At 45.0% G+C, this 27,183-nt stretch overlaps 1 protein-coding gene across 2 annotated transcripts in view; it reads right to left on the bottom strand.

Annotated features, from left to right (window-relative positions):
* Positions 1-26,972, bottom strand: part of SLC25A13 (solute carrier family 25 member 13) — a 125,394-nt gene extending 98,422 nt beyond the window's left edge. Inside the window, exons 1-3 of one of the 2 annotated variants that reach the window (XM_073582087.1) lie at positions 26,838-26,972; positions 3,304-3,357; positions 2,337-2,479 (exon numbers count right to left, since the gene is read on the bottom strand). In XM_073582087.1, the coding sequence (XP_073438188.1) occupies positions 2,337-2,479; positions 3,304-3,357; positions 26,838-26,849 (209 nt within the window). In that variant the 5' untranslated portion in view covers positions 26,850-26,972. Of the gene's footprint in view, positions 1-2,336; positions 2,480-3,303; positions 3,358-8,825; positions 8,853-26,837 lie in introns of those variants that run through there. The other variant, XM_073582088.1, reaches the window with a different exon arrangement.
* Positions 26,973-27,183: the final 211 nt, after the last annotated feature.

Raw genomic sequence — 27,183 nt, 5'->3', positions numbered from 1 at the left:
AAATTGTTATTTTTTTTTCATTTTCGGAACCAAGCTGCTAAAAATCTAAACTTGGCCAAGTCCCCTACGTTACCTGTATGAGCACCGGCTCCGTGCTAGAAACAAAAGCCGATCAACTTGTACGAAGCGTATCGGCGTCCTTTTAGGTATAGAAATCTGCATCTTTAAGGGAGTGTCCTGTCAATAGATACTGAATACCTATCCTAAACGATAGGTCATCAGTATCCGATCGGCGGATATCCGACACCATCCAATATCGATGATCAGTCATAAATATCTTCTAAACAGACATAGATGCACGTTGCCCACCAGACAGACCCCTCCAACATAGGTCTGGTCATAGGAAAGGTCCAGAGTAGAGGTCCCCCCCCCTTCTATTACCGCTGCGGACCAGGCAGGAACATTATTTCTTTTAGCGGCGCCCTTTCGCATTAACTGCAATCAAGTGATCACGAATCCAAGAAAAACCCGCCTAACGAGGTATACGTGTAAAATAAATAAAAATCTATTTTTCCCCATTTAGACATTTAAGATGATCACGTCCCTAGGTCTTGTGGCCGATATTCCAGAGAATGTCATTTTCCCCCCAAGGTCTATCATTATTTTAAAAAAAAATCTCCTCCAGAAAGATAAATATTTTGCCCAAATGACGAATAATTGTAAGTCGCACAATAGACTGTATGTGGGGCCAGGAGCGTGTTGCGCCTTGACTCCTAATGCCTTTCAAAGTAGCTTTCTATGTGTCTTTCTATTATATAATGTCATCTTTTAGAGCCTCTGTTGAAGCTTCGGAACGTAGGGTTGCCCGGCAACAAGAGAATTATGTGTCAGTGAACAATTAATGAAGCTGACACCCGGAGCCCAGCATCCATTCTCTGAGCCAAGTCTACATCAGGAAATCTTCCCGTACGTCCTCCTTCCCACTCCCTCCATCACCGTCCTCCCCTCTGACTGCAATTTATTTTTTTCCTTTCCATGGTGGTGAAATAAATATCACATATTCTGGAGATTATTACAAAGGAATGGGGAGACAAAAAAGCTCAATAAGGTCTTATCTACGTTACAAAGGACAAAATATGACAAGAAACTTGCTCACCTGGTTAGGATGAGATAAGAGCATATAGTCAGGCGGCTGCTGCAGATCCACAAGTCCTCAGGGACGAAAAGAAATCATGTATTCAGTGGGAATTTGTAGCTAAAACTCCGCGCTGCCGCAGGGATAAATGCCAGGAGAGAGAAGTCTTGAATTCACAGTGGCTTTATTCAACGCGTTTCAGGTGTCTCATGCCCCCTTCATCAGGAACTACCACACAGATGTACAGGCATCACAAGTATATATACTGTAGTTCTGAGAGGACGCTGATCTCTTGGCGCTCATTTTTTTTTTTTAAAATTCAGCGCCCTCTCAGAACTATATATACTTGTGATGCCTGTACATCTGTGTGGTAATTCCTGATGAAGGGGGCATGAGACCCCTGAAACGCGTTGAATAAAGCCACTGTGAATTCAAGACTTCTCTCTCCTGGAATTTATCCCTGCGGCAGCGCGGAGTTTTAACTACAAATTCCCACTGAATACATGCTATATTCTGGAGATTAACATGTCGCTGTAACTATGGAATAAAAAATGGGATATGGACGGGCCGGTTGAGAAAAAAAGTGCATTTACAAGCGCTCTTACTGGTAGGCCGACACATGAGACCAAAGACGATACAATTTTGCATGCGATTTGATCATTTTTTATGAGTTTTATAGAGAATACTGGTCCGTGTGTGACCTGAAGGAAGAGTTTTCAATATATAGTAACATCTTCAGTGCAGAAATCACATCACCTGGAGTTCTCCTTCTCCGTCACACTTGCAGTATCGCTTTCATCATAAGAGGACGTTCCTCTCAGTCCTGCAGAGTACAGTAGTTCTGCAAGAGATTCTCATCTTGCCCCAAGAAGAATCCGACAGGAGAAACTTTGCTGCGTTTGACTTTCTTTTTCTTTTCTAACTCATTTAATCTTGGAAGTATTGTTTTCAAAAAAAAAAGTTTGATGCAAATTGTCCAACAGTGCTGCTTTATGCCCAGCTGTTCTCTAATGGAAAAATTTTTAACAGTAGTGTTGGCATGACACGCCTGTGGGACTACTGGTCTCAGTAGGACTGACAGGGACATCGTTGGTTGAATACACCTCACTTATACACCGACTAAGAGGGTGGGGTTGCAGAAAGAGTTTCAACGGCGACCAAAGTGTGGGGTGTGTGTGGGGGGCGGCATCACGAGGAATCAAAGACTGGTCACTTAAACTCCCTAGAATACAAATATTAAATTGAATATTCACGGACTCACCCGTCTTTGGTCTGATCCACTACACCCGCCAGGAGTTGGACCGTTTTCGGGTTTGGTTCTCCATCTCCTGTGAAGTTCAGGTAACGTCTGACGAAGTCGACTGGTGACATAAAACGGTCTCCATCTTTTTCCACGCTGGCATACTATTAAAAATGAAGCCGGGGGAAAAAAACCTTAAAAAAGGGGTTTTCTGGACATACAGATTATTAAAGCATTGTAAAGCCCACCAAGAAACTTCATAATTAGACTTGATATTAATATTCTGTTCTGTTCCTGAGCGGTCACGTTTTGATGGGACCTTCAACTCCTTTACTTCTGCTCCAAGCGGACTACAGAGATTGCGTGTGTTTTGATTGACAGCCAGCAGCCCTAAATGGTAAGGTCATGGAGGGGGGTGGCCTGTGATCCTAGTCAAGTTTACAGTGACTGGGGATGTGCACAGGGAGGGAACGGACATTACTTGCTCTGTGAGGAGCCTGAAATCTTATCAGTTTCTGACTTTGCCCATAGGGGATGGTGCTGGATTTTCCAAAGTGCTGGTTTACACTATAATAAACTAATCCATTACAAGGACACATTTCTCAGCTACTGAAACAGTACTGACTGCAGGAAAGTCTCAGGATAGCACATACAGGAGGGATGTTAAGAAGGAGAAACTGTGTGCAGCGGTATGTCCATCTTGAGCCTGTACAGTAGTCTCAGGATGGTGCATTGTAGGCGGAGTGGGTGGGAGCATGAGAGAAATACAGCTTCATAGAGATAGCCAGCAGGAAGCACAGGGTGTTAACAATTGCAGAGGGGAAATGAGTGGAAAAAAAAACAAAAATAAAAAGATGGGAGTTTTTTGGGGGGAATCATTAAAAGTCCAAATTGTTTATTTTTTTTGTGCATGGAATACCCCTTCAATCAAGAGAATTTTATGGTCTACACTTGAAAAGAAAAATTAAAGACACCCAAACACCCTTACCTTGACAAATATAGTTCTCAGCTCAGCTGGATCAGCTCTCTTGGTCAATGCTACCTGGAAGTGGGAAGGAGACATATGCAGGTGACTTATGGTGCAAAACACACAGTAATATATATATTTACATAGCACCATTGATGCCATGGTGCTGTACATGAGAAGGGGTTACATACAAGTTACAGATATCACTTACAGTAAACAAACTAACAATGACAGACTGATACAGAGGGGAGAGGACCCTGCCCTTTCCGGCTTACATGCTACAGGATGGTGGGGAAGGAGACAGTAGGTTGCAGCAGTTCCGATGTTGGATATATATATATATATATATATATATATATATATATATATATATATATATATATATATATATATATATATACACACAGTGCCTACAAGTAGTATTCAACCCCCTGCAGATTTAGCAGGTTTGATAAGATGCAAATAAGTTAGAGCCTTCAAACTTCACACAAGAGCAGGATTTATTAACAGATGCATAAATCTTACAAACCAAAAAGTTATGTTGCTCAGTTAAATTTTAATAAATTTTAAACATACAAGTGTGGGTCAATTATTATTCAACCCCTAGGTTTAATATTTTGTGGAATAACCCTTGTTTGCAATTACAGCTAATAATCGTCTTTTATAAGACCTGATCAGGCCGGCACAGGTCTCTGGAGTTATCTTGGCCCACTCCTCCATGCAGATCTTCTCCAAGTTATCTAGGTTCTTTGGGTGTTTCATGTGGACTTTAATCTTGAGCTCCTTCCACAAGTTTTTAATTGGGTTAAGGTCAGGAGACTGACTAGGCCACTCCAACACCTTGATTTTTTGCCTCTTGAACCAGGCCTTGGTTTTCTTGGCTGTGTGCTTTGGGTCGTTGTCTTGTTGGAAGATGAAATGACGACCCATCTTAAGATCCTTGATGGAGGAGCGGAGGTTCTTGGCCAAAATCTCCAGGTAGGCCGTGCTATCCATCTTCCCATGGATGCGGACCAGATGGCCAGGCGCCTTGGCTGAGAAACAGCCCCACAGCATGATGCTGCCACCACCATGCTTGACTGTAGGGATGGTATTCTTGGGGTCGTATGCAGTGCCATCCAGTCTCCAAACGTCACGTGTGTGGTTGGCACCAAAGATCTCGATCTTGGTCTCATCAGACCAGAGAACCTTGAACCAGTCTGTCTCAGAGTCCTCCAAGTGATCATGAGCAAACTGTAGACGAGCCTTGACATGACGCTTTGAAAGTAAAGGTACCTTACGGGCTCGTCTGGAACGGAGACCATTGCGGTGGAGTACGTTACTTATGGTATTGACTGAAACCAATGTCCCCACTGCCATGAGATCTTCCCGGAGCTCCTTCCTTGTTGTCCTTGGGTTAGCCTTGACTCTTCGGACAAGCCTGGCCTCGGCACGGGAGGAAACTTTCAAAGGCTGTCCAGGCCGTGGAAGGCTAACAGTAGTTCCATAAGCCTTCCACTTCCGGATGATGCTCCCAACAGTGGAGACAGGTAGGCCCAACTCCATGGAAAGGGTTTTGTACCCCTTGCCAGCCTTGTGACCCTCCACGATCTTGTCTCTGATGGCCTTGGAATGCTCCTTTGTCTTTCCCATGTTGACCATGTATGAGTGCTGTTCACAAGTTTGGGGAGGGTCTTAAATAGTCAGAAAAGGCTGGAAAAAGAGATAATTAATCCAAACATGTGAAGCTCATTGTTCTTTGTGCCTGAAATACTTCTTAATACTTTAGGGGAACCAAACAGAATTCTGGTGGTTTGAGGGGTTGAATAATAAATGACCCTCTGAATAAACTTTTCACAATTTAAAAAAAAATTAAACAAAGAAATAACATTCTTTTTTGCTGCAGTGCATTTCACACTTCCAGGCTGATCTACAGTCCAAATGTCACAATGCCAAGTTAATTCCGAATGTGTAAACCTGCAGGGGGTTGAATACTACTTGTAGGCACTATATATATATATATATATATATATATATATATATATATATATATATATATATATATATATATACACACACACACACACTCACTGGCCACTTTATTAGGTACACCATGCTAGTAAGGGGTTGGACCCCCTTTTGCCTTCAGAACTGCCTCAATTCTTCGTGGCAGAGATTCAACAAGGTGCTGGAAGCATTCCTCAGAGATTTTGGACCATATTGACATGATGGCATCACACAGTTGGCGCAGATTTGTCGGCTGCACATCCCTGATGCGAATCTCCCGTTCCACCACATCCCAAAGATGCTCTATTGGATTGAGATCTGGTGACTGAGGAGGCCATTTGAGTACAGTAAACTCATTGTCATGTTCAAGAAACCAATCTGAGATGATTCGAGCTTTATGACATGGCGCATTATCCTGCTGAAAGTAGCCATCAGATGTTGGGTACATTGTGGTCATAAAGGGATGGACATGGTCAGCAACAATACTCAGGTAGGCTGTGGCGTTGCAACGATGCTCAATTGGTACCAAGGGGCCCAAAGAGTGCCCAGAAAAAATTCCCCACACCATGACACCACCACCACCAGCCTGAACCGTTGATACAAGGCAGGATGGATCCATGCTTTCATGTTGTTTACGCCAAATTCTGACCCTACCATCCGAATGTCGCAGCAGAAATCGAGACTCATCAGACCAGGCAACGTTTTTCCAATCTTCTACTGTCCAATTTCGATGAGCTTGTGCAAATTGTAGCCTCAGTTTCCTGTTCTTAGCTGAGAGGAGTGGTACCCAGTGTGGTCTTCTGCTGCTGTAGCCCATCTGCCTCAAAGTTCGACGCACTGTGCGTTCAGAGATGCTCTTCTGCCTACCTTGGTTGTAACGGGTGGCAATTTGAGTCACTGTTGCCTTTCTATCAGCTCGAACCAGTCTGCCCATTCTCCTCTGACCTCTGGCATCAACAAGGCATTTCCGGCCACAGAACTGCCGCTCACTGGATTTTTTTACTTTTTCGGACCATTCTCTGTAAACCCTAGAGATGGTTGTGCGTGAAAATCCCAGTAGATCAGCAGTTTCTGAAATTCTCAGACCAGCCCTTCTGGCACCAACAATCATGCCACGTTCAAAGGCACTCAAATCACCTTTCTTCCCCATACTGATGCTCGGTTTGAACTGCAGGAGATTGTCTTGACCATGTCTACATGCCTAAATGCACTGAGTTGCCGCCATGTGATTGGCTGATTAGAAATTAAGTCTTAACACACAGTTGGACAGGTGTACCTAATAAAGTGGCCAGTGAGTGTATATATATATATATATATATATATATATATATCTCTATCTATCTGGTTAATCACCACCAGCCAATAAAAAGCTTTCTACATAGCCAGGATCAGTTTAAGATTTGTTATGGCCAGACTGTCAAGAACTGTGTCGGCGCAGAGAATGAAGCCCCCCGCAGAGTTGGTTTAGCGTCGTGCCCCCTGCACAGCGGCGTGCAACCACCATTTATATAGTCGACTATAGAACAGAATTAATAACCAGCACTGAGGATCAGTCACCGATCAGAGAGTGAAGACATAAATCTAGAATAAAGGTCTTTATAAAGAGTGGAGGAAGTTTTGTGCTTAAATGGAATCTGTCACCTCATTTTTGGCCTATGAGATACGGCCACCGCCATCAGGTGCTTATCTACAGCATTCTGTAATGCATTCTGTAATGCTGTAGATACGCCCCCGATGTAACCTGAAAGATAAGAAAAACGAGTTAGATTATACTCACCCCGGGGTCCGGTCCGATGGGTGTCGCGGTCCGGCACCTCCCATCTTCTAGCGATCACGTCCTCCTCCTGCCGTGGCTCCTGCGCAGGCGTACTTTATCTGTCCTGTTGAGGGCAGAGAAGAGTACTGCAGTACAACAGGACAGATAAAGTACGCCTGCGCAGGAGCCGCGGCAGAAGGAGGAAGTCATCGCTAGAAGATAGGAGGCGCCAGACCGGACCGCGCCCCCGGTGAGTATAATCTAACTCGTTTTTCTTATCTTTCAGGTTACATCGGGGGCTTATCTTCAGCATTACAGAATGCTGTTGATCAGCCCCTGATGGCAGTGACCGAATCTCAGAAGCCAAAAAAGAGGTGACAGATTCCCTTTACAACGGGCATTCTCAAGTTTGGACGTTATCCCCAAGTCTACGAGGATTTCTTTGTAACTGCATTAAAAGGAACTCTGAGCCCAGCCCAACTCATAGCAAGAGTTATTGGATAATAGAAATGCTCAAATATTTTTCCAACCGGATTTTCGGGCAGAAAATCCACAGTGGAATACAACACCAGTAAATTAGATGAGATTTGAACACGTTATACACACGGTGAAACACGCCATAAGAAAAAAAAAAAATCCAGGCCTCGCGCAGCTCAATCCATCTTTGCGGTGGTGCCCTGGAGGCCCTGATTTCCTAAAAGTTGCTTACTGATTTGTTCTCTTGTATCAAATAAACCAAATCTAATCTGATGCGGGACAAAGCCCGACATGTCACAAGAAAGCCAACCTGATGGAGGACCGGCACCAACATGTCACAAGAAAGCCAACCTGATGGAGGACCGGCACCAACATGTCACAAGAAAGCCAACCTGATGGAGGACCGGCACCAACATGTCACAAGAAAGCCAACCTGATGGAGGACCGGCACCAACATGTCACAAGAAAGCCAACCTGATGGAGGACCGGCACCAACATGTCACAAGAAAGCCAACCTGATGGAGGACCAGCAACCAAAACTAAAGTTCAAAAAAAAAAAAAATAAATAAAAACAACAACTTGTAAAAATCTTTATTTAAAAAAAAAAAAAAAAAAAAGTATCCGACATATGGAGAATGTCAGCAGCTGAAAATAATTGTATTTGCTCTTTGACAAAACAGTATATCTGAAATGTTAGCAGCAAGAAAAGAACAGGCCGATAGGCAAAGTAAATGACCGATTAATGAGCTCTTCAGTCGCCGCTGCGGTAACAAGCGTCAATTATATTTACAACTATTGAGAGGAAACAAGAGTTTTAATGCTCTCCCCTATGATTAGAGATACCTTACACAAATTCCCTTCTACTTGCAATCATTCAGTTTGAGATGTTAACAATTGAAAAAGGAACGGCAGCCGCCGCCGCAGAAACGTACAGCAAATCCATTCTGAGAAGCAGACATTGTAGAGTCTGCGGCTCGCCTGGAAAATGGTTTCGGCAAAGCTTGAAAAATCAAAATCACTCGAAGTGACATTATCCTGTGTTCCTATGCAAAAACATTTATTTTTCACCTACTTTCAGAAATTACTTTAAGTGCAGAAAGCCGCCATAAAAAAAAAAAGAAAATGTCATAACTGAATTCTCCAGGTAAACAAATACTTGAGAAAGGAAAAATAATACTTAGCGGACAATCCCTGTACACTGCATAAAAGTCTGAATAACCAGGACTCCGCAACAATGTTAAAGGAGTTGGATAAGTGATAAATGTATGATCGTGATGGGTCTGACTCCTGGGATCGCGAGAATGGAGGCAATAAAGTAAATTACCTCCCAATACATTGGCTAGGAGATTACTTAATCACTGGGGGTCCGCAAGAATCTAAGAAAAGGGGCTCCTGAACCTGGAAACCGCGGCTGCAAAGCCCAATCTGGAATGACATAGAGATGCACAGGATTAACTTTAAGGTTGAAAGAATCATAGAATCGTAGAGTTGGAAGGGACCTCCTGGGCCATCTGGTCCAACCCCCTGCTCAAAGACGACACAAGTCTATCAAGTTCAACCAAAAATCTAACTTCTCAATACAGAGGATGGGAAAACCCTGAAGAAGCAGATGCTACTGACCACTTATAGGAAAAATTCCTTACCGACTCCTTATACGACAGACAAGTTTCTCAGATCAATAACCCATTGCAGATTCAGATAAACCACTGACAACGGCACAAAAGAAAAAACCCTCCTTGCCCTCTCTAATCTCCCCACCTAATTTGTCGTGTATCCTCCATACTCGGGGACCACACATCAAGAATCTCTCCCAATAACCAAACGTTTGAAAGAAATGTGAAACTCATAATAAAATATATACGGTATGCTGATGTAAAAATGCTCCCCAACTAATGCGCAAAATGACTGTTCATCAGATAGGATCACTTGCAGATCATTATCGGCAGCACATCACACAGTGTAAAGAAGGCATGTGCTGCAGATTGTATGCTGCTGTATGGGAACAATTGCTCTTACCCAGAGTTTTAGACGATCCATGAGCGTGGACCTAGTTACATTCATTAAGGGTTTGAAATCAACCATAATACATGGTAAGGTAAGAAGACAGCGACCCCGCCACGCCTAGACCGCCAGGCGAAAAGGGCAGTCGCCCCGCCACGCCTAGACCGCCAGGCGAAAAGGGCAGTCGCCCCGCCACGCCTAGACCGCCAGGCGAAAAGGGCAGTCGCCCCGCCACGCCTAGACCGCCAGGCGAAAAGGGCAGTCGCCCCGCCACGCCTAGACCGCCAGGCGAAAAGGGCAGTCGCCCCGCCACGCCTAGACCGCCAGGCGAAAAGGGCAGTCGCCCCGCCACGCCTAGACCGCCAGGCGAAAAGGGCAGTCACCTCGCCACGCCTAGACCGCCAGGCGAAAAGGGCAGTCACCCCGCCACGCCTAGACCGCCAGGCGAAAAGGGCAGACACCCCGCCACGCCTAGACCGCCAGGCGAAAAGGGCAGTCACGCCACCATGCCTTGACTGCTAGAAAAGGCGGCATTCACTACTCCACGCCTAGGCTACCAGGGAAAGTGGGCATTCACCCCCCCATGTCAAGGTCATCAGGGAAGTGGGCATTCACCCCTCCAACACTGTTTTTCCCTTATTTTCTGTCTATCCAATATGCAATATTAGACCGTACAGGACTTACATGTTAATGAGGAAGAGATTGTTAGGTTTATATGGGAAATACAAATCTTTGAAGACTACAATATATATTATTCTTAAATGCGGTCATTTCAGGGGCAAAAACAAACAAAAAACTTCAATCTGATCTTGCAAATTCCTCACCTCAACTTAAATGCTTAAAATAAGAAGCCTTTAAGTAATAATCTGTTAAAGAGAAACCACCAGGTGGAGAAATATTTGGAAAGTTGGCACGGTAATCCGTTTGTGGAAGCAACTTACCCCTAGACATAAAGAGTTTCAATTACCAAACCATTGAGAGACTCCTCGGGTGTCAGGGAGAGGGAGCATGACACGGAACACTTGAAATTCAAGAGAATTGGAAAATCTCAAAAGAAGACTTAAATCTGGATCAACGTGATATCCGGAGGCGCTGGCAGTGCGGCAGGTGGGGGGTGTAAGTGCTTCATTCCTCATATAGCTAATAGACAGAAAAATGGGAGCAAAAGTGCTTCTCAGGAGCCATGAGGAAAGGATAAAGATGCAGAAAGTGTTGTAAAGAAGCATTTTACGAAAAAAAAAAGAGATACAATCTTGTTTTAAGAGTTTATTTTTTCTCCTGCGGAATTATAATCTCTCTATTGGGATGTTCCATAAGGATAACGCCATGAGAACGGGGCAGAAAACGAAGCACAGATCTATAGGTGCGAAGGCAAAGAACTATACCTTTGTGAACGAGCCAAGGCAAAGAAATTTTAAAGGAAATCTGTCACCCTTTTTTCGAATATGAGCTGCTGGCATGGACATCAGGGGTTTATCTACAGCATTCTGTAATGCATTCTGTAATGCTGTAGATAAGCCCCCGATGTAACCTGAAACATAAGAAAAAAAAAGTTAGATTATAGTCACCCTGGCGTCTGGTCCGATGGGTGACGCGGTCCGGCGCCTCCCATCTTCATACGATGCCGTCCTCTTTCCTTCCCGTCACAGCTCCGGTGCAGGCGCACTGCTCTGCCTTATTGAGAGCAGAGTCCTGCAGTGTGCAGGCGCCAGGAGAGGCCCGGTGCCTGCGCACTGCAGTACTCTGCTTTGCCCTCAACAGGGCAGAGCAGTGCACCTGCACCGGAGCCACGACAGGAAGGAAAGAAGAGGACGTCATCGCTAAAAGATGAGAGGCGCCGGACCACAACAACCATCGGACCAATACCGGACCACCCCCCCCGGTGAGTATAATATAACTCCTTTTTCTTCTCTTTCAGGTTACATCGGGGGCTTATCTACAGCATTACAGAATGCATTACAGAATGCTGTAGATAAGCCCCTGATGTCAGTGCTGGCAACTCATATTCAAAAAAGGAGGTGACAGATTCCCTTTAAAAAATAAATAAGTTGCAAGTAGAAAGGAAAACTAATAATCCAAACTAAGTTCTGTAAAACTGAATTGTCCATTCTTGTGTAAATTAAAGGGGTTCTCAAAATGAGGGACAAAAATCTGCGCTCTGATGGTGGGATTAGGAAGGTCTCAGCCAACAGACATCTTATCCTATTTTCAAGAATCTGGGATTCAGGACGAGTAATGACAAGTGTACTGCAAGAGTAGACAACCTCTTTAAATATATATATCTTACAACCAGGGCTGCGGAGTCGGTAAGCCAAACCTGCGACTCAGACTCCTCAATTTCCCTTACTCCGACTCCCACATATATTGCTTATATTTAAGTGAAAAATGTATTGTAGTACAATGTGAACATCAGACATTTAATCATTTTTATGATATAATAATCAAGATATTGAGATGGAACATAATATCTATTTATTGGAATACAACTTTAGAACACAAAACTATTAAATTGTAAATATGTAACACACTATGTAATACACTGTATACATGTATACAGTACAGAGCAAAAGTTTGGACACACCTCATTCAAAGCGTTTTCTTTATTTTCACGACTATGAAAATTGTAGATTCACTCTGAAGGCATCAAAACTATGAATTAACACATGTGGAATTATATAATTAACAAAAAAGTGTGAAACAGCTGAAAATATGTCTTATATTCTAGGTTCTTCAAAGTAGCCAACTTTTGCTTTGATTACTGCTTTGCACACTCTTGGCATTCTCTTGATGAGCTTCAAGAGGTAGTCACCGGAAATGGTCTTCCAACAGTCTTGAAGGAGTTCCCAGAGATGCTAAGCACTTGTTGGCCCTTTTGCCTTCACTCTGCGGTCCAGCTCACCCCAAACCATCTCGATTGGGTTCAGGTCTGGTGACTGTGGAGGCCAGGTCATCTGGCGTAGCACCCCATCACTCTCCTTCTTGGTCACATAGCCCTTACACAGTTTGGAGGTGTGTTTGAGATCATTGTCCTGTTGAAAAATAAATGATGGTCCAACTAAACGCAAATCGGATGGAATAGCATGCCGCTGCAAGATGCTGTGGTAGCCATGCTGGTTCAGTATGCCTTCAATTTTGAATAAATCTCCAACAGTGTCACCAGCAAAGCCCCCCCACACCATCACACCTCCTCCTCCATGCTTCACGGTGGGAGCCAGGCATGTAGAGTCCATCGGTTCACCTTTTCTGCGTCGCACAAAGACACGGTGGTTGGAACCAAAGATGTCAAATTTGGACTCATCAGACCAAAGCACAGATTTCCACTGGTCTAATGTCCATTCCTTGTGTTCTTTAGCCCAAACAAGTCTCTTCTGCTTGTTGCCTGTCCTTAGCAGTGGTTTCCTAGCAGCTATTTTACCATGAAGGCCTGCTGCACAAAGTCTCCTCTTAACAGTTGTTGTAGAGATGTGTCTGCTGCTACAACTCTGTGTTGCATTGACCTGGTCTCTAATCTGAGCTTCTGGTAACCTGCGATTTCTGAGGCTGGTGACTCGGATGAACTTATCCTCCGCAGCAGAGGTGACTCTTGCTCTTCCTTTCCTGGGGCGGTCCTCATGTGAGCCAGTTTCTGTGTAGTGATTGATGGTTTTCGCCACTGAATTTGGGGACACTGCAGTTTTCCCAATTTTTCGGACTGAATGACCTTAATTTCTTAAAGTAATGATGGCCACTCGTTTTTCTTTACTTAGAATTTGTATTATGGCAAGAAAAAAGCAGCTAACAGTCTATTCAGTAGGACTATCAGCTGTGTATCCACCAGACTTCTGCACAACACAACTGATGGTCCCAACCCCATTTATAAGGCAAGAAATCCCACTTATTAAACCTGACAGGGCACACCTGTGAAGTGAAAGCCATTTCCGGTGACTACCTCTTGAAGCTCATCAAGAGAATGCCAAGAGTGTGCAAAGCAGAAATCAAAGCAAAAGGTGGCTACTTCGAAGAACCTAGAATATAAGACATACAGTATTTTCAGTTGTTTCACACTTTTTTGTTAATTATATAATTCCACATGGGTTAATTCATAGTTTTGATGCCTTCAGAGTGAATCTACAATTTTCATAGTCATGAAAATAAAGGAAACGCTTTGATTGAGAAGGTGTGTCTAAACTTTTGGTCTGTACTATATATATATATATATATATATATATATATATATATATATATATATATATATATATATACATATACACACACACACATACATACTATGACTTATCTCGGCTAAGATAAAGCCTAGATCCTCAGGCTACATTCACACTATGGGCGTAGCCAGGATCAAACCTAGGAAGGGGGGGGCAGAACCTCATACTGCACACCTCAGCTGCTGCAGAACCTTATACTGCACACCATTACACTTGAAAATAAAGCCTGCACCTTAAGATGTGGTGAATGCAGTCTATTTATTCCAACTATCAATTGATGTTGATGTGTTACTGAAGACGAGCAGTGCCTGTCCTGGGCGTCCTTTTGGGCAGCTATGAGTTGTACCTGACTGGTGCAAAAAAAAAAAAAAAAAAAAAAGGAGTGTTAGTCTGTGTGCTACCCGGCTTTCATTCTTTTTGGTACAGATAAAATATGGCTAGACGGACATGGATATATAGATAGCAAAAGCAGATTAGAAATCTGCTCCATTAAAAACATTATCTATGAGCTCAAAAACCTTTCAGGTGATGCGGTTTTTTAAAAAGCTGATCGGCTTTTGCAACTTAAAAACATATCCTCAAAAAACGCAGGAAAAACGCTGTGTGTGAATGTAGCCTTAGATCAGGAATAGAACAGTCATTTATAGGACATTTCATAACTTTCCCAAATTCCTATGAAAAAATATTCAGCACATTCTGCATTGAACTACTGTACCCAATTTATTATATATTTAAGGAGTCGGTCCATTTTATACAGACTCCAACTCCACAAAAATGAGCACCGACTCCACAGTCCTGCTTACAACACTAATTCCTCGTCAGTTTTGCTTTATGTGTTCTGTATTTACTTAAAGAAAAAAAGAAAATGTAATATATATACATATATATATATATATATATACACATAAAAAAAAATTTTCAGCCATTCCAGTGTCAGTTGAATTCCAACCAGAGTACACCTCATTCTACTTAATGTGCTTCTGATTAGATGATCACCTGCACCAAATCTTATTTAGTGAAGGAAAGTATACAATAACCCTGCTGTGGTGTTCACAATCCTCTTGCAATAGGACAAGATGGATGGCAAAACAAGGGCTAGTAATATCCCAAAAGTAATAGGAATGAAAAAAAAAAATAACCAGGAGTTGAAAAAGAAACGTCTTAAGTGAGAAAAAGAAGGGCTCAATTCTGGCTTTACTAGCAGAGGGATACAGTGAGCGTCATGATGCCTCCATCCTTAAAATTTCTAAAACAGCAGTCCACTGCAACAAGGTCAAGCAGCAGACATTGGGGACAACAAAGCTACAGACCGGCAGATGGCGAAAACGACTCTCAACTGACCGGGATGACCGTCATCTTATTCGAATGTCACTCAGCAACCGCAGGATGACATCAAGTGACCTACAAAAGGAATGGCAAATGGCAGCTGGGGTGAAGTGCACGGCAAGAACAGTTCGTAACAGGCTCCTAGAGGCAGGGCTCAAGTCATGTAAAGCTAGAAAAAAGCCTTTCATCAATGAGAAGCAAAGGAGAGCCAGGCTGAAGTTTACCAAAGACCATAAGGATTGGACCATAGAGGACTGGAGTAAGGTGATCTTCTCTGATGAGTCTAATTTTCAGCTTTGCCCCTCTGGGAAATTTGGTGGCGGATCGGTGATGATCTGCGGATGCTTCAGAAAGGCTGGAATTGCGCAGGATAATCTGTTATGAATCAGTCACCGTAGGAGGCAAAAACAGAAATACTAGCTAAGTCCAGAAAACCAGAGAAGTTGGCAGCTATCGGATTGCAGACCCCTGAACCTATCAACAACAACTAGCAGTAGCCGTGGGGGGTTCCTACGGTGCCCTAGACCCCTCGATCACAGCCGGAGAACTAAATAGCCTAAAGACAGAAAGGGAAATCTAAACTGCCCCAGAGCAGACCCCAAAGCAATAGGCAGCCCCCAACATATAATGACGGTGAAGCAAGATGAAAAAACACTCACACAGATAGAAAGATAGGCTGAGCAAATGATGGGGCCCAAGTTAACTAAATAGGACAGGATAGAAAAGCTGCTCTCTGCAATCCGCCAAAAACCCTATCAAAACAAGAGCCAACAGACTGTTAGGGAAAAAAGCCCTGAAGACGCTAGGCTTCAAAAAGACTATATCAGTACTCAGGTATTTTCTGAAGACAGAGCAAAAAAGGAATTCAGCTCACCCCAGCAGGGAATGGCAGAAATCCAGAAAAACAAAGCAAAACAAAACCAAAACACAAATGCAAAAAGCAGAGCAGAAAACTTAGCTTTTGAGGAGCAGGAATCAGACTGGTCTCCTAGATTCCCTCAGAGAAATCACCCGCAAGGCAGAAGGGCGTCGGCTGCCTTATATCCAGTCAGCAATTCCAGTCACCCAGTCATCATCAATCTGCTCAGGTGCTTGGTAATCAGCCTCACTACCTTCCTTCACCAGAAGAGGGAGTTCATCAGACCTCAATGGTGAAGGGGAAAATGAACTCACAACAATAATCTTTGCGAAGGACGTATGAATCAAGCCGCATACAAGGTTATCCTGGAAAAACAGTTGATTCCTTCTGCTCAGGCAATGTTCCCCAACTCTGAGGACTGGTATTTCCAGCAGGACAATGCGCCATGCCACACAGCTAGGTCAATCAATGGGTGGATGAAGGACCACCACATCAAATCCCTGTCATGGCCAGATCAATCTCCAGACCTAAACCCCATTGAAAACCTCTGGAATGTAATCAAGAGGAAGATGGATAGTCACAAGCCACCAAACAAAGAACTGCTTACATTATTGTACCAGGAGTGGCATAAGGTCACCCGAAAGCAATGTGAGACTCTAGGAAAGCAGCCAAGACGCATGAAAGCTGGGATTAACAATCATGGTTATTCCACAAAATATTGATTTCTGAACTCTTCCCGAGTTAAAATATTAGTATTGTTGTTTCTAAATGATTATAAACTTGTTTTCTTAGCATTATTTGAGGTCTGCAAGCACTGCATTTTTTGTTATTTAGCCATTTCTCATTTTCTGAAAATAAATTCAAAATTTAGTGCTTGGAAATTAGGAGACATGTTGTAAATTGCTCTTTTATTCTATAAACTACTGACATTTTACTCAAAAATATACCTATAAAGAGAAAAATCAGACAAAATGAAAATTTTGCAGTGGTCTCTTCGTTTTTGCCAAAGCTATATCTATATATATAGCAATGAGAGTGCTTGTTAGACCCGGAATAACCTCACTGTTCCTGCTCTCTGCACCTTGAAATCATTTACTAATCTCGGCCACGTGCCTGCGATCCTAAACAAACACGACGCGGAACAGGTAACAAAGTAAAGCCTAGCATGCACACGGCATGTGATTTTTATACACGGCAGGTCAGGGACCGCGTGCAACATTGCACAATGAAACATGACTGCAGATAACAGGGACTTATGGACAGACCATCAGCCGGCAGAAGCCTCAGCTATGGAGTAACACGGCAAGTGACCCAGCTTTGGGAATGGCGTCCATCATCAGTAAAGCCAGTTGAGGTGCAGGTCCCCCATTTAGGGCTTTGGAACTATAAGCCAGAGAAAAGATGGTCTCTGGAGAGAGTCGCCTGCTCTGGATAACAAAGACCGGTCCATGTATTATATGAACAATCTTATTGCTTTATTAACACCTTTATTAACCCTTCCCGGACGGGGAGACTAATTTTCATTTTTGCCCTTTCACTCCCCCCCCCCTTCCTCCATGGGCAACATTTTTTTTGGGGGGGGGGGGGGGGGGGGGATAGACAAGTTTTAGGAGAAGAAAAAAAACAAAAACAAAAAAAAAAAAAAAAAAACAGGGGTCATTGTTTTATTCATTCTTCGCCATGGTAACAGACTGAAAAACTATGTAGTGTGATCCTGCAGTCTCATGCTTTCTTCCATTTGTCCTCCACTTTTAGCCAACCTGCCACATGGTAGACGACAGGTGGAAAGGTATATAACTTAAAAGATCAAAGTTTGCTTGTTTTTTGTCTGTTGCCATGGAGACAGTCTGCATAGGAGCTGTAAACAAAATAGTTTGGAAAACTTTAAGGCTATGTAGCCACGTTGCTTTTTTTTTTTTTTTTTTTTAAGCTTTTTTATCCTATGGGATTCCGCAGTTGCTGTGTCAATGCTGCGGATTTTACCGCTGCAGAATCGCATTGCGGTAAAATCCGCAAGCATGTCCATTATTTCTGTGGAATCGCGGCAATTCCGCCGCCATAGGATGGCATTGAAACGCTCACTTTATGCATGTGGCTATGCCCACCATGCGTAAAGTGAGCGCTTCATGTGCGGATGGTACCCAGGGTCTGGAGGAGAGGAGACTCTCCTCCATGCCCTGGGTACCATATTCCTGTAAATAGAAAAAGAATAAATAGGAATATACTCACCCTCTGTCGGAGTCCTTCCGCCTCTCAGCCACGCTGCCGGCAAGTTCCATTCCCAGGGATGCATTGCGCGAATAACCTCTGATGACGTAGCCGTCTCGCAAGACCGCTACGTCATCAGAGGTCATTGTCGTAAGGCATCCCTGGGAATGGAACTTGCCGCCAGCGACAATGACGACCGGGAGGGCTCCAGGGGACCAACAGAAAGTGAGTACATCCCTATTTTTTTTTTTTTTTAATTATTTTTAACATAAAAAGTTGGTCACGCTTCTCAAGCACTATGTTTGACGAGTGTGACCAACCTGTCAATCGCTTTTCTAAGTGATGCTTCAAATCGCTTGGAAAAACGCTAGCATTCTGCAAGCTAAAAAACGCATGCGAATACCAGATGCGTTTTACCCACGGTGGGGAGTTCCGGAAATGCTGCGGCCAACTCCGCAGTATTTCTGCAACGTGGGCACATAGCCTAAATATGAAAAGAAATAACTTTACTCCATATGCAATGAGTATACAAAGCTACACACACAAAAAAAAAAAAACAATTGGCTTCGTTCACACAATTTTTATTTTATTTCACATGGTTTGAGATCAGATTCTGTGCCAAAAACCACTTCAAAACTTGCTCACAACACTCAGCTTCCCACTCATTTGAATAAGAGAAAGTGCAACTAAGGTGATCAAGTCACATTTAGGCTAAGCTCACACTAGGCGTTTTTGCAGTTTATTTAATGCAAATTGTCAGCTTCGTTTTATAGTACCAGGAAAGTCTATGAGTTTGCAGAAATCTCATGCGCACACACATTGGTTTTTTTTATCAGGATTGTGATTTCCATTTTTTTTGCACAATAGAGCGTGTCACTTGCAGCGTTTTTCACCCATTAAAATGAATCTCAGACACAGATTAGATATTAGAAAAAACTTTTTGACAGTTAGAGTGATCAATGAGTGGAACAAGCTGCCACGAGAAGTGGTGAGTTCTCCTTCAATGGAAGTCTTCAAACAGAGGCTGGACAGACATCTGACTGGGATGATTTAGCGAATCCTGCTTTGAGCAGGGGGTTGGACCAGATGGCCCAGGAGGTCCCTTCCAACTCTACGATTCTATGAATCGGTAACAAAAAAATGCAGGTATCAGGTTTTGCTGCGATTTTTGTGCCAAAACCTGATTCTATAAAATAGGACTTTTTTTTTCCCCCAACACTAAACTTTATCAGCATGCACAAGAGACAGATCCATCATGCCAAAACCGCAGCATAAGGGTATGTGCACATGTTGCGGATGGCTGTGCGGATTTTTCCGCGCAGAATACGCAGGTAAAAAGATCTGCGTTTTTACTGCGGATTACCTGTGGATTTACTGCTGATTTTTAGCATTTTTTGCCTGCATTTTTATACCTACGGATTCCTATAATGGAATAGGTCTAAAAACGCTGCAGAATCCACACAAAGAATTGGCATGCTGCGGAAAATAAACTTCAGCGTTTCCGCGCGGATTTTTCCGCAGCGTGTGCACAGTGGTTTTTGTTTTCAATAGGATAACATGGTACTGTACATCCTATGGAAAACTGCTGCGGATCCACAGGGCCAAATCCACTGCGGATCTGTAGGCAAATCCACAACGTGTGCACATACCCTAAGACGCAAGAAAAAATATGTTTTGTTCTTCGGCTTGTTTCCTGCCAAGAGATCAGGTTTTGCTGCGGGAAAAAAAAAAAACCGCTTAGTGTGAACTTACCCTTCAGATCAGAGAGTGTTAAAAAAGCGTCATCTGACTTTATTTGGTGCCTTTTCCAAGATAAATCGTTGCTAAACGTGCATTTTTGTGCGAGATTTTTGCAGCAGAAAAGCACCAAACACAACTTAGATATTGATACATCCTCTATTAGAATTAGAAATTAATCAAAAACCACACACAAGAAAAAACATCAAAAACAGCATTTTTTTTTTTTGAGGCAGCTTTTTCCGATGTGGAATTTTCAGCTCAAAAATTCCATGTTGAAAATTTCCATGTGAGCATACCCTTATTACCAGGGGGATATGAATACAAGATTGGAGGGGGAAGAGGGAGATGGGACCCTCAAGATCAAAGAGTGGACTCAGGCGGGACGGGGACCCCCGCGCGAAGGGACGGGGACCCCCGCATGAGTAATATGGCAGTCTAACTATATTTAAATTGGCATTTGGCTTAAAAGACAAAACAAAAATCCAAGCATCTAACAGAAGAATCACAGCAACGGTATAAACATAAAATCACAGCAAGAATCCGCATCTAACACAGATTTCATTCCTGGCACAGAAACCGTGCAACCCACAATCAATTCCGCACAAAGGATTGACTTGCTGCAAGATTAAATCTTACTATATATTCTGCTTCGGTGGAGTGAATTAACAGTAATGTGACACGCATTAGCTCCAGAATGGGTTTAATAACATGCGGACAGGTTACGCACTGTGGTTCTGTGGTTTTCGGGCGGAAAAGTGACATGTCGCAATTGAAATTTTAATCCGAGAAAAACCATGGGAATATGAACGAAAAAAAAAGGGGGCACGTTTGGTGAGGATTTGTCACTGGGATGTTGACATTGTAGTCAACTGTGCTTATGGTTTTACCCCTTAGATGCCTCGGTCACCGTTCATGACAGCGTCTAAGTAGTTACCCCACTTTGGGCACGGGACGTGACTGTGGGAACCCCAAGAGACTAATTCAGAGCTTTGCTGACAACAGCCATAACGTGGTGCAACAGGAGAACGATTCATGGTGTACAAAGGGCAAATAGGCAGCTGGCTAAAAGTGGCAGAAAATCCACGGCACGTTGCAAAACGACGAGCGCAACGCAAAACGTAAAATTCACAGTGCAGCCGCCATGAATTCCACAACTAGATGCATACATAGAATCATAGAATGTTAGAGTTGGAGGGGACGTCCTGGGCCATCTGGTCCAACCCCCTGCTCAAAGCAGGATTCACTAAATCATCCCAGACAGATGTCTGTCCATCCTCTGTTTGAAGACTTCTATTGAAGGAGAACTCACCTCCTACACAAATCAGAGGGGGGGGGGGGGGGGGGGGAGAAAAAAAAAAAAAAAAAAAAATCAGAGAAAAAAAAAAAAATCCGCTATGAATCTGTCCTGAGTGGACGTAAGAGCATCTACTCTGCCCGGAGCTGACTCTAGTGCGCAGTGTAGTAAAACTTGGAGCCAAAGATTTGTTTTTATGACTCCATTGATAAAGTAGTAACTCTCCAGGTGAAACCCAAATAAACAGATGAGACAGCGTCTTCTTATTTTCCATGCCCGTCTCCCTATGGTGCTGACATAACTACAGCTCTCACTTTCCCAGAATTAGTAACTTGATTTCCACTTGTTACAATGTTGCATATAATTAAAAACAATTTAGCAGTTTTCCCCCCACATTGTATCTGTCCAGGTCCTACAGGAAATACACGCGACCGCTCCTTCTAGGAGACCTCATCCGATTACCCCGTCTGCTGTCACATCGGATCAGTGTCCGGGACTGAACGCTCATGTAACCTGCTAGGAATAACAAACGCAAAGTAAAGGGGAGAATAAAAAAAAAAAAAAAAAAAAAAAAAAAAACACAGACGGCCAAATGACATTAACCTTCAGTGGACGCAGAGCAGAGCCGGGATCTTGCTGCAATCACTGCAGACGTTGTGATGTAATCGGCCCATAGACCCAGGGATGCAGCTCATCTGGTCAGCATCAGAAGCCACACACCAACCCCGGGGGGGGGGGCAAGAGACCCCTGACCTCCTGAGGACTATATACGAGCGACACCTGACATCGGATCTACATCTATACTCCCATTCATAGTATGGTGCACAGACCCCAGCCGTATGACATCTCTGCGAGACCTTCACAGGAAGCAACGCCGCCATAATATGGAAACAGAACAGCATTTTACTTATTAAAGGGGGGTTATACGGCCCCTCTTGTATCAGATACTGCAAATGCATCCTATCCCAATAAGACTTGCATGATACCCACGAGGTAAGCGCCACATCGGCAGCACTTCAGCTCCCGGTGCAGAGTTACTCCATATCACCTTTAAAAAGGACTAGTCCCCCTTTGGGAATTTTTTTAATTTTTTTTTTTTTTTTTTATTAAATTTGGAGCGAAAAAAACATTTTTGAATTTGGTTTCAATACACTCTGCGCTGCAGAATGAGTTGTGTGAGAACCCATCAGTGAGTTCAGATTGGTGAACTTGTAACTCCTTTTTATCTGTCTTTTTCTGAGCTTCTCTTAGGTGATTTATAGCCACATCAAAGTTGAATGTGCACAAAGAAAAAGTCTGGAAGGGTTCATTCAGACATCAGTATTCTCCATGTACGCAGAAAACTGAGAGCAGACTTTTTTACGTGTACTTGGAGGAGAAAAAAAAAAAACGTTCTCTGCCTTCTCCTTTCAAAGAATCCGTGAAAATTGGACTGTACTTGGATGTCATCCGAGTGTGGTACGAAGCTTTCACGGACCCATAGACTTGTATAAAATTGGACATGTCTGACATTTTCTGTGCACCTCTCGATGAAAGGAAAAAAAAAAAAAAAATTCAGTCGTGCAAAGCCCCGCAGACTATCAGAGGTATGAGTGATATCTGTGGAAACCATTAACAGCACTCGAAAAATCGGACGTGTGAACGAGCCCTAAATGTCAAAATGTTTAACATTTTTAATGGAACCCAAAAAATGATTTAGCGACTTCTGCATTGAGCAGGGGGTTGGATACAAGGACCCTGGGGGTCCCTTACAACTATAACATTCTATGAAATAGAACTTTGGGGTTACAATATGGGCTCCCTGTTGTAAATAATCTAATATATAAAGCTCAAAGTGTGTGTGTGTGTGTGCACCGTCGCAGCTACAGCCACAAAATTTGGCACAGTCACACGTCTGGACCCCGAGAGCGTCCTAAGCTATGTTGTGAGGTGAAATTTTAACCCCACGCGTTCCAACAATTCACCAAACAATTTTGCCCCTATCTACATACTGGGGGAAAAAGTGTGTGCGTATCAAGCCCCGCCCCTCATTATGATGTCATAATGGTTGCCATGGCGACGCTGATGTCATCATGGCTTGCAAGCCCTGCCGCCGCTCATTATGATGTCATAATGGTTGACTATGGGATGGAGGATGTGTATGATAGGTATATGGGCATGGGACTATGGGATGGAGAATATGTATGATGGGTATATGGGCACGGGACTATGGGATGGAGGATGTGTGATGGGTATATGGGCATTCGACTATGGGATGAAGGATATGTATGATGGGAATATGGGCACGGGACTATGGGATGGAGGATGTGTATGATGGGTATATGGGCATTCGACTATGGGATGGAGGATATGTATGATGGGTATATGGGCACGGGACTATGGGATGGAGGATATGTATGATGGGTATATGGGCACGGGACTATGGGATGGAGAATATGTATGATGGGTATATGGGCACGGGACTATGGGATGGAGGATATGTATGATGGGTATATGGGCACGGGACTATGGGATGGAGGATAATTATAATTTGCTATAACTAACCACATTTAGTTACTATGCCCGGACAGCGCCGGGCTCTTCAGCTAGTCTATTTATATAGTGCCAACATATTCCGCTGCACTTTATAATTCATCAGTTCATATACAACAGTCGTAAGTAAAGTTAAAGTGTGGATGGAATTTGTAGGTTTAGTGGACAGGTTATTAGTGAACAGCCCCTGGGGAAGACAACCTCTGGGCAAGGTGCTAGTGAACAGCCCCTGGGGAGGACCACCTCTGGGCAAGGTGCTAGTGAACAGCCCCTGAGGAGGACCACCTCTGGGCAAGGTGCTAGTGAACAGCCCCTGGGGAGGACCACCTCTGGGCAAGGTGCTAGTGAACAGCCCCTGGGGAGGACCACCTCTGGGCAAGGTGCTAGTGAACAGCCCCTGGGGAGGACCACCTCTGGGCAAGGTGCTAGTGAACAGCCCCTGGGGAGGACCACCTCTGGGCAAGGTGCTAGTGAACAGCCCCTGGGGAGGACCACCTCTGGGCAAGGTGCTAGTGAACAGCCCCTGGGGAGGACCACCTCTGGGCAAGGTGCTAGTGAACAGCCCCTGGGGAGGACCACCTCTGGGCAAGGTGCTAGTGAACAGCCCCTGGGGAGGACCACCTCTGGGCAAGGTGCTAGTGAACAGCCCCTGGGGAGGACCACCTCTGGGCAAGGTGCTAGTGAACAGCCCCTGGGGAGGACCACCTCTGGGCAAGGTGCTAGTGATCAGCCCCTGGGGAGGACCACCTCTGGGCAAGGTGCTAGTGATCAGCCCCTGGGGAGGACCACCTCTGGGCAAGGTGCTAGTGATCAGCCCCTGGGGAGGACCACCTCTGGGCAAGGTGCTAGTGATCAGCCCCTGGGGAGGACCACCTCTGGGCAAGGTGCTAGTGAACAGCCCCTGGGGAGGACCACCTCTGGGCAAGGTGCTAGTGATCAGCCCCTGGGGAGGACCACCTCTGGGCAAGGTGCTAGTGAACAGCCCCTGGGGAGGACCACCTCTGGGCAAGGTGCTAGTGAACAGCCCCTGGGGACGACCGCCTCTGGGCAAGGTGCTAGTGAACAGCCCCTGGGGACGACCGCCACGGGACAAGGTGTTAGTGAACAGCCCCTGGGGACGACCGCCACGGGACAAGGTGTTAGTGAACAGCCCCTGGGGACGACCGCCACGGGACAAGGTGTTAGTGAACAGCCCCTGGGAGGACCGCCTCTGGACAAGGTGTCAGTGAACAGCAACACTAGTCTTTTTGGGGGGGTTCTATATAATATATATGCATTATAGAAGAATTAACTGGAATCAGCTGTGTGTTACAGGAATACCAGCCCTATCCAGAGTTGAAGAACAACTTTTAACTACCTACAATGGGATTACCTCATATGGACAAAGATTTTAGAATAGGAGCAGAGTGTACCACCCTTTCTTGGAGGGCTATAATGTAGATCTGATACTTGATTGCATTCACCTACAACAGAAACTACTACCCCCATCTGTCTATAATGGGAATAAAGCCAGTCCCTGGAGGACACCACTCAGCTGTATATAATGGGAGTACCTCCGGTCCCTGGAGGACACCACGCAGCTGTATATAATGGGAGTACAGTCAGTCCCTGGAGGACACCACTCAGCTGTATATAATGGGAGTACAGTCAGTCCCTGGAGGACACCACTCAGCTGTATATAATGGGAGTACCTCCGGTCCCTGGAGGACACCACGCAGCTGTATATAATGGGAGTACCTCCGGTCCCTGGAGGACACCACGCAGCTGTATATAATGGGAGTACAGTCAGTCCCTGGAGGACACCACTCAGCTGTATATAATGGGAGTACCGCCGGTCACTGGAGGACATCACTCAGCTGTGTATAACGAAAGTACCGCCGGTCCCTGGAGGACACCACTCAGCAGTATATAATGGGAGTACAGTCAGTCCATGGAGGACACCACTCAGCAGTATATAATGGGAGTACCACCGGTCCCCGGAGGACATCACTCAGCTGTGTATAATGAAAGTACCGCCGATCCCTGGAGGACACCACTCAGCTGTATATAATGGGAGTACCGCCGATCCCTGGAGGACACCACTCAGCTGTATATAATGGGAGTACAGTCAGTCCCTGGAGGACACCACTCAGCTGTATATAATGGGAGTACAGCCAGTCCCTGGAGGACACCACTCAGCTGTATATAATGGGAGTACAGCCAGTCCCTGGAGGACACCACAGCTGTATCTGATGGGAGTACCGCCGGTCCCTGGAGGACACCACAGCTGTATATAATGGGAGTACCGCCGGTCCCTGGAGGACACCACAGCTGTATATAATGGGAGTACCACCGGTCCCTGGAGGACACCACGCAGCTGTATATAATGGGAGTACAGTCAGTCCCTGGAGGACACCACGCAGCTGTATATAATGGGAGTACCGCCGGTCCCTGGAGGACACCACAGCTGTATATAGTGGGAGTACCGCCGGTCCCTGGAGGACACCACAGCTGTATATAATGGGAGTACCACCGGTCCCTGGAGGACACCACGCAGCTGTATATAATGGGAGTACAGTCAGTCCCTGGAGGACACCACGCAGCTGTATATAATGGGAGTACCGCCGGTCCCTGGAGGACACCACAGCTGTATATAGTGGGAGTACCGCCGGTCCCTGGAGGACACCACAGCTGTATATAATGGGAGTACCACCGGTCCCTGGAGGACACCACGCAGCTGTATATAATGGGAGTACAGTCAGTCCCTGGAGGACACCACGCAGCTGTATATAATGGGAGTACCGCCGGTCCCTGGAGGACACCACAGCTGTATATAGTGGGAGTACCGCCGGTCCCTGGAGGACACCACAGCTGTATATAATGGGAGTACCGCCGGTCCCTGGAGGACACCACAGCTGTATATAATGGGAGTACCGCCGGTCCCTGGAGGACACCACAGCTGTATATAGTGGGAGTACCGCCGGTCCCTGGAGGACTCGCCCTCCAGCATCAGATATCACCTGTCAAGTACATCCTGACCCCTCACACAAGGACAGGCCCTAGGTCACCGGCTTTCCCGCGGCCACCCGGGGCTGACAGGTCACACAGTGCGTCCTCCTCCCTCCGGCGGCCGCTGCCAACCTCCTGCGCTCTCGCGTCCCCCGGCTTCTGCTGTCCCCGGCTCCGGGCACCTACCTTGGCGGCCATGCTGTACACAACTCACACACTTCCCATCTGACGCTTCCCCGACACGTCACAGCGGCTCCGCCCACACTGGCCGAAGCGTGCAAGCTGATTGGCCCGCATCGCTTCCCGCCCTCTGTGCTGTCACGTGGTCAGACGTCCTTCGTCGGTGAACAGACTCCGCAGAGGTGACAAGTGAGGCTGGTTTCACATTTGCGTTTTTTTGCGCTGGAAAAAAACGCATACGTGCGCATGCGTTTTTTCCCCTATATTTAACATGGGTGCGCATACCTGCGCGCTGGTAAGCGCACGTATGCGATTTTCATGCGCTGCGTTTTTTTGGGGTGTGCGTTTGTAT

This window comes from Dendrobates tinctorius, unplaced genomic scaffold, assembly GCF_039654945.1.
Source record: "Dendrobates tinctorius isolate UK_male_01 unplaced genomic scaffold, ASM3965494v1 ptg000070l, whole genome shotgun sequence".
Lineage (NCBI taxonomy): Eukaryota > Metazoa > Chordata > Amphibia > Anura > Dendrobatidae > Dendrobates > Dendrobates tinctorius.
The sequence above is the reverse complement of the archived record's forward strand: the minus strand, read 5'-3'. Positions and strand labels throughout refer to the sequence as shown.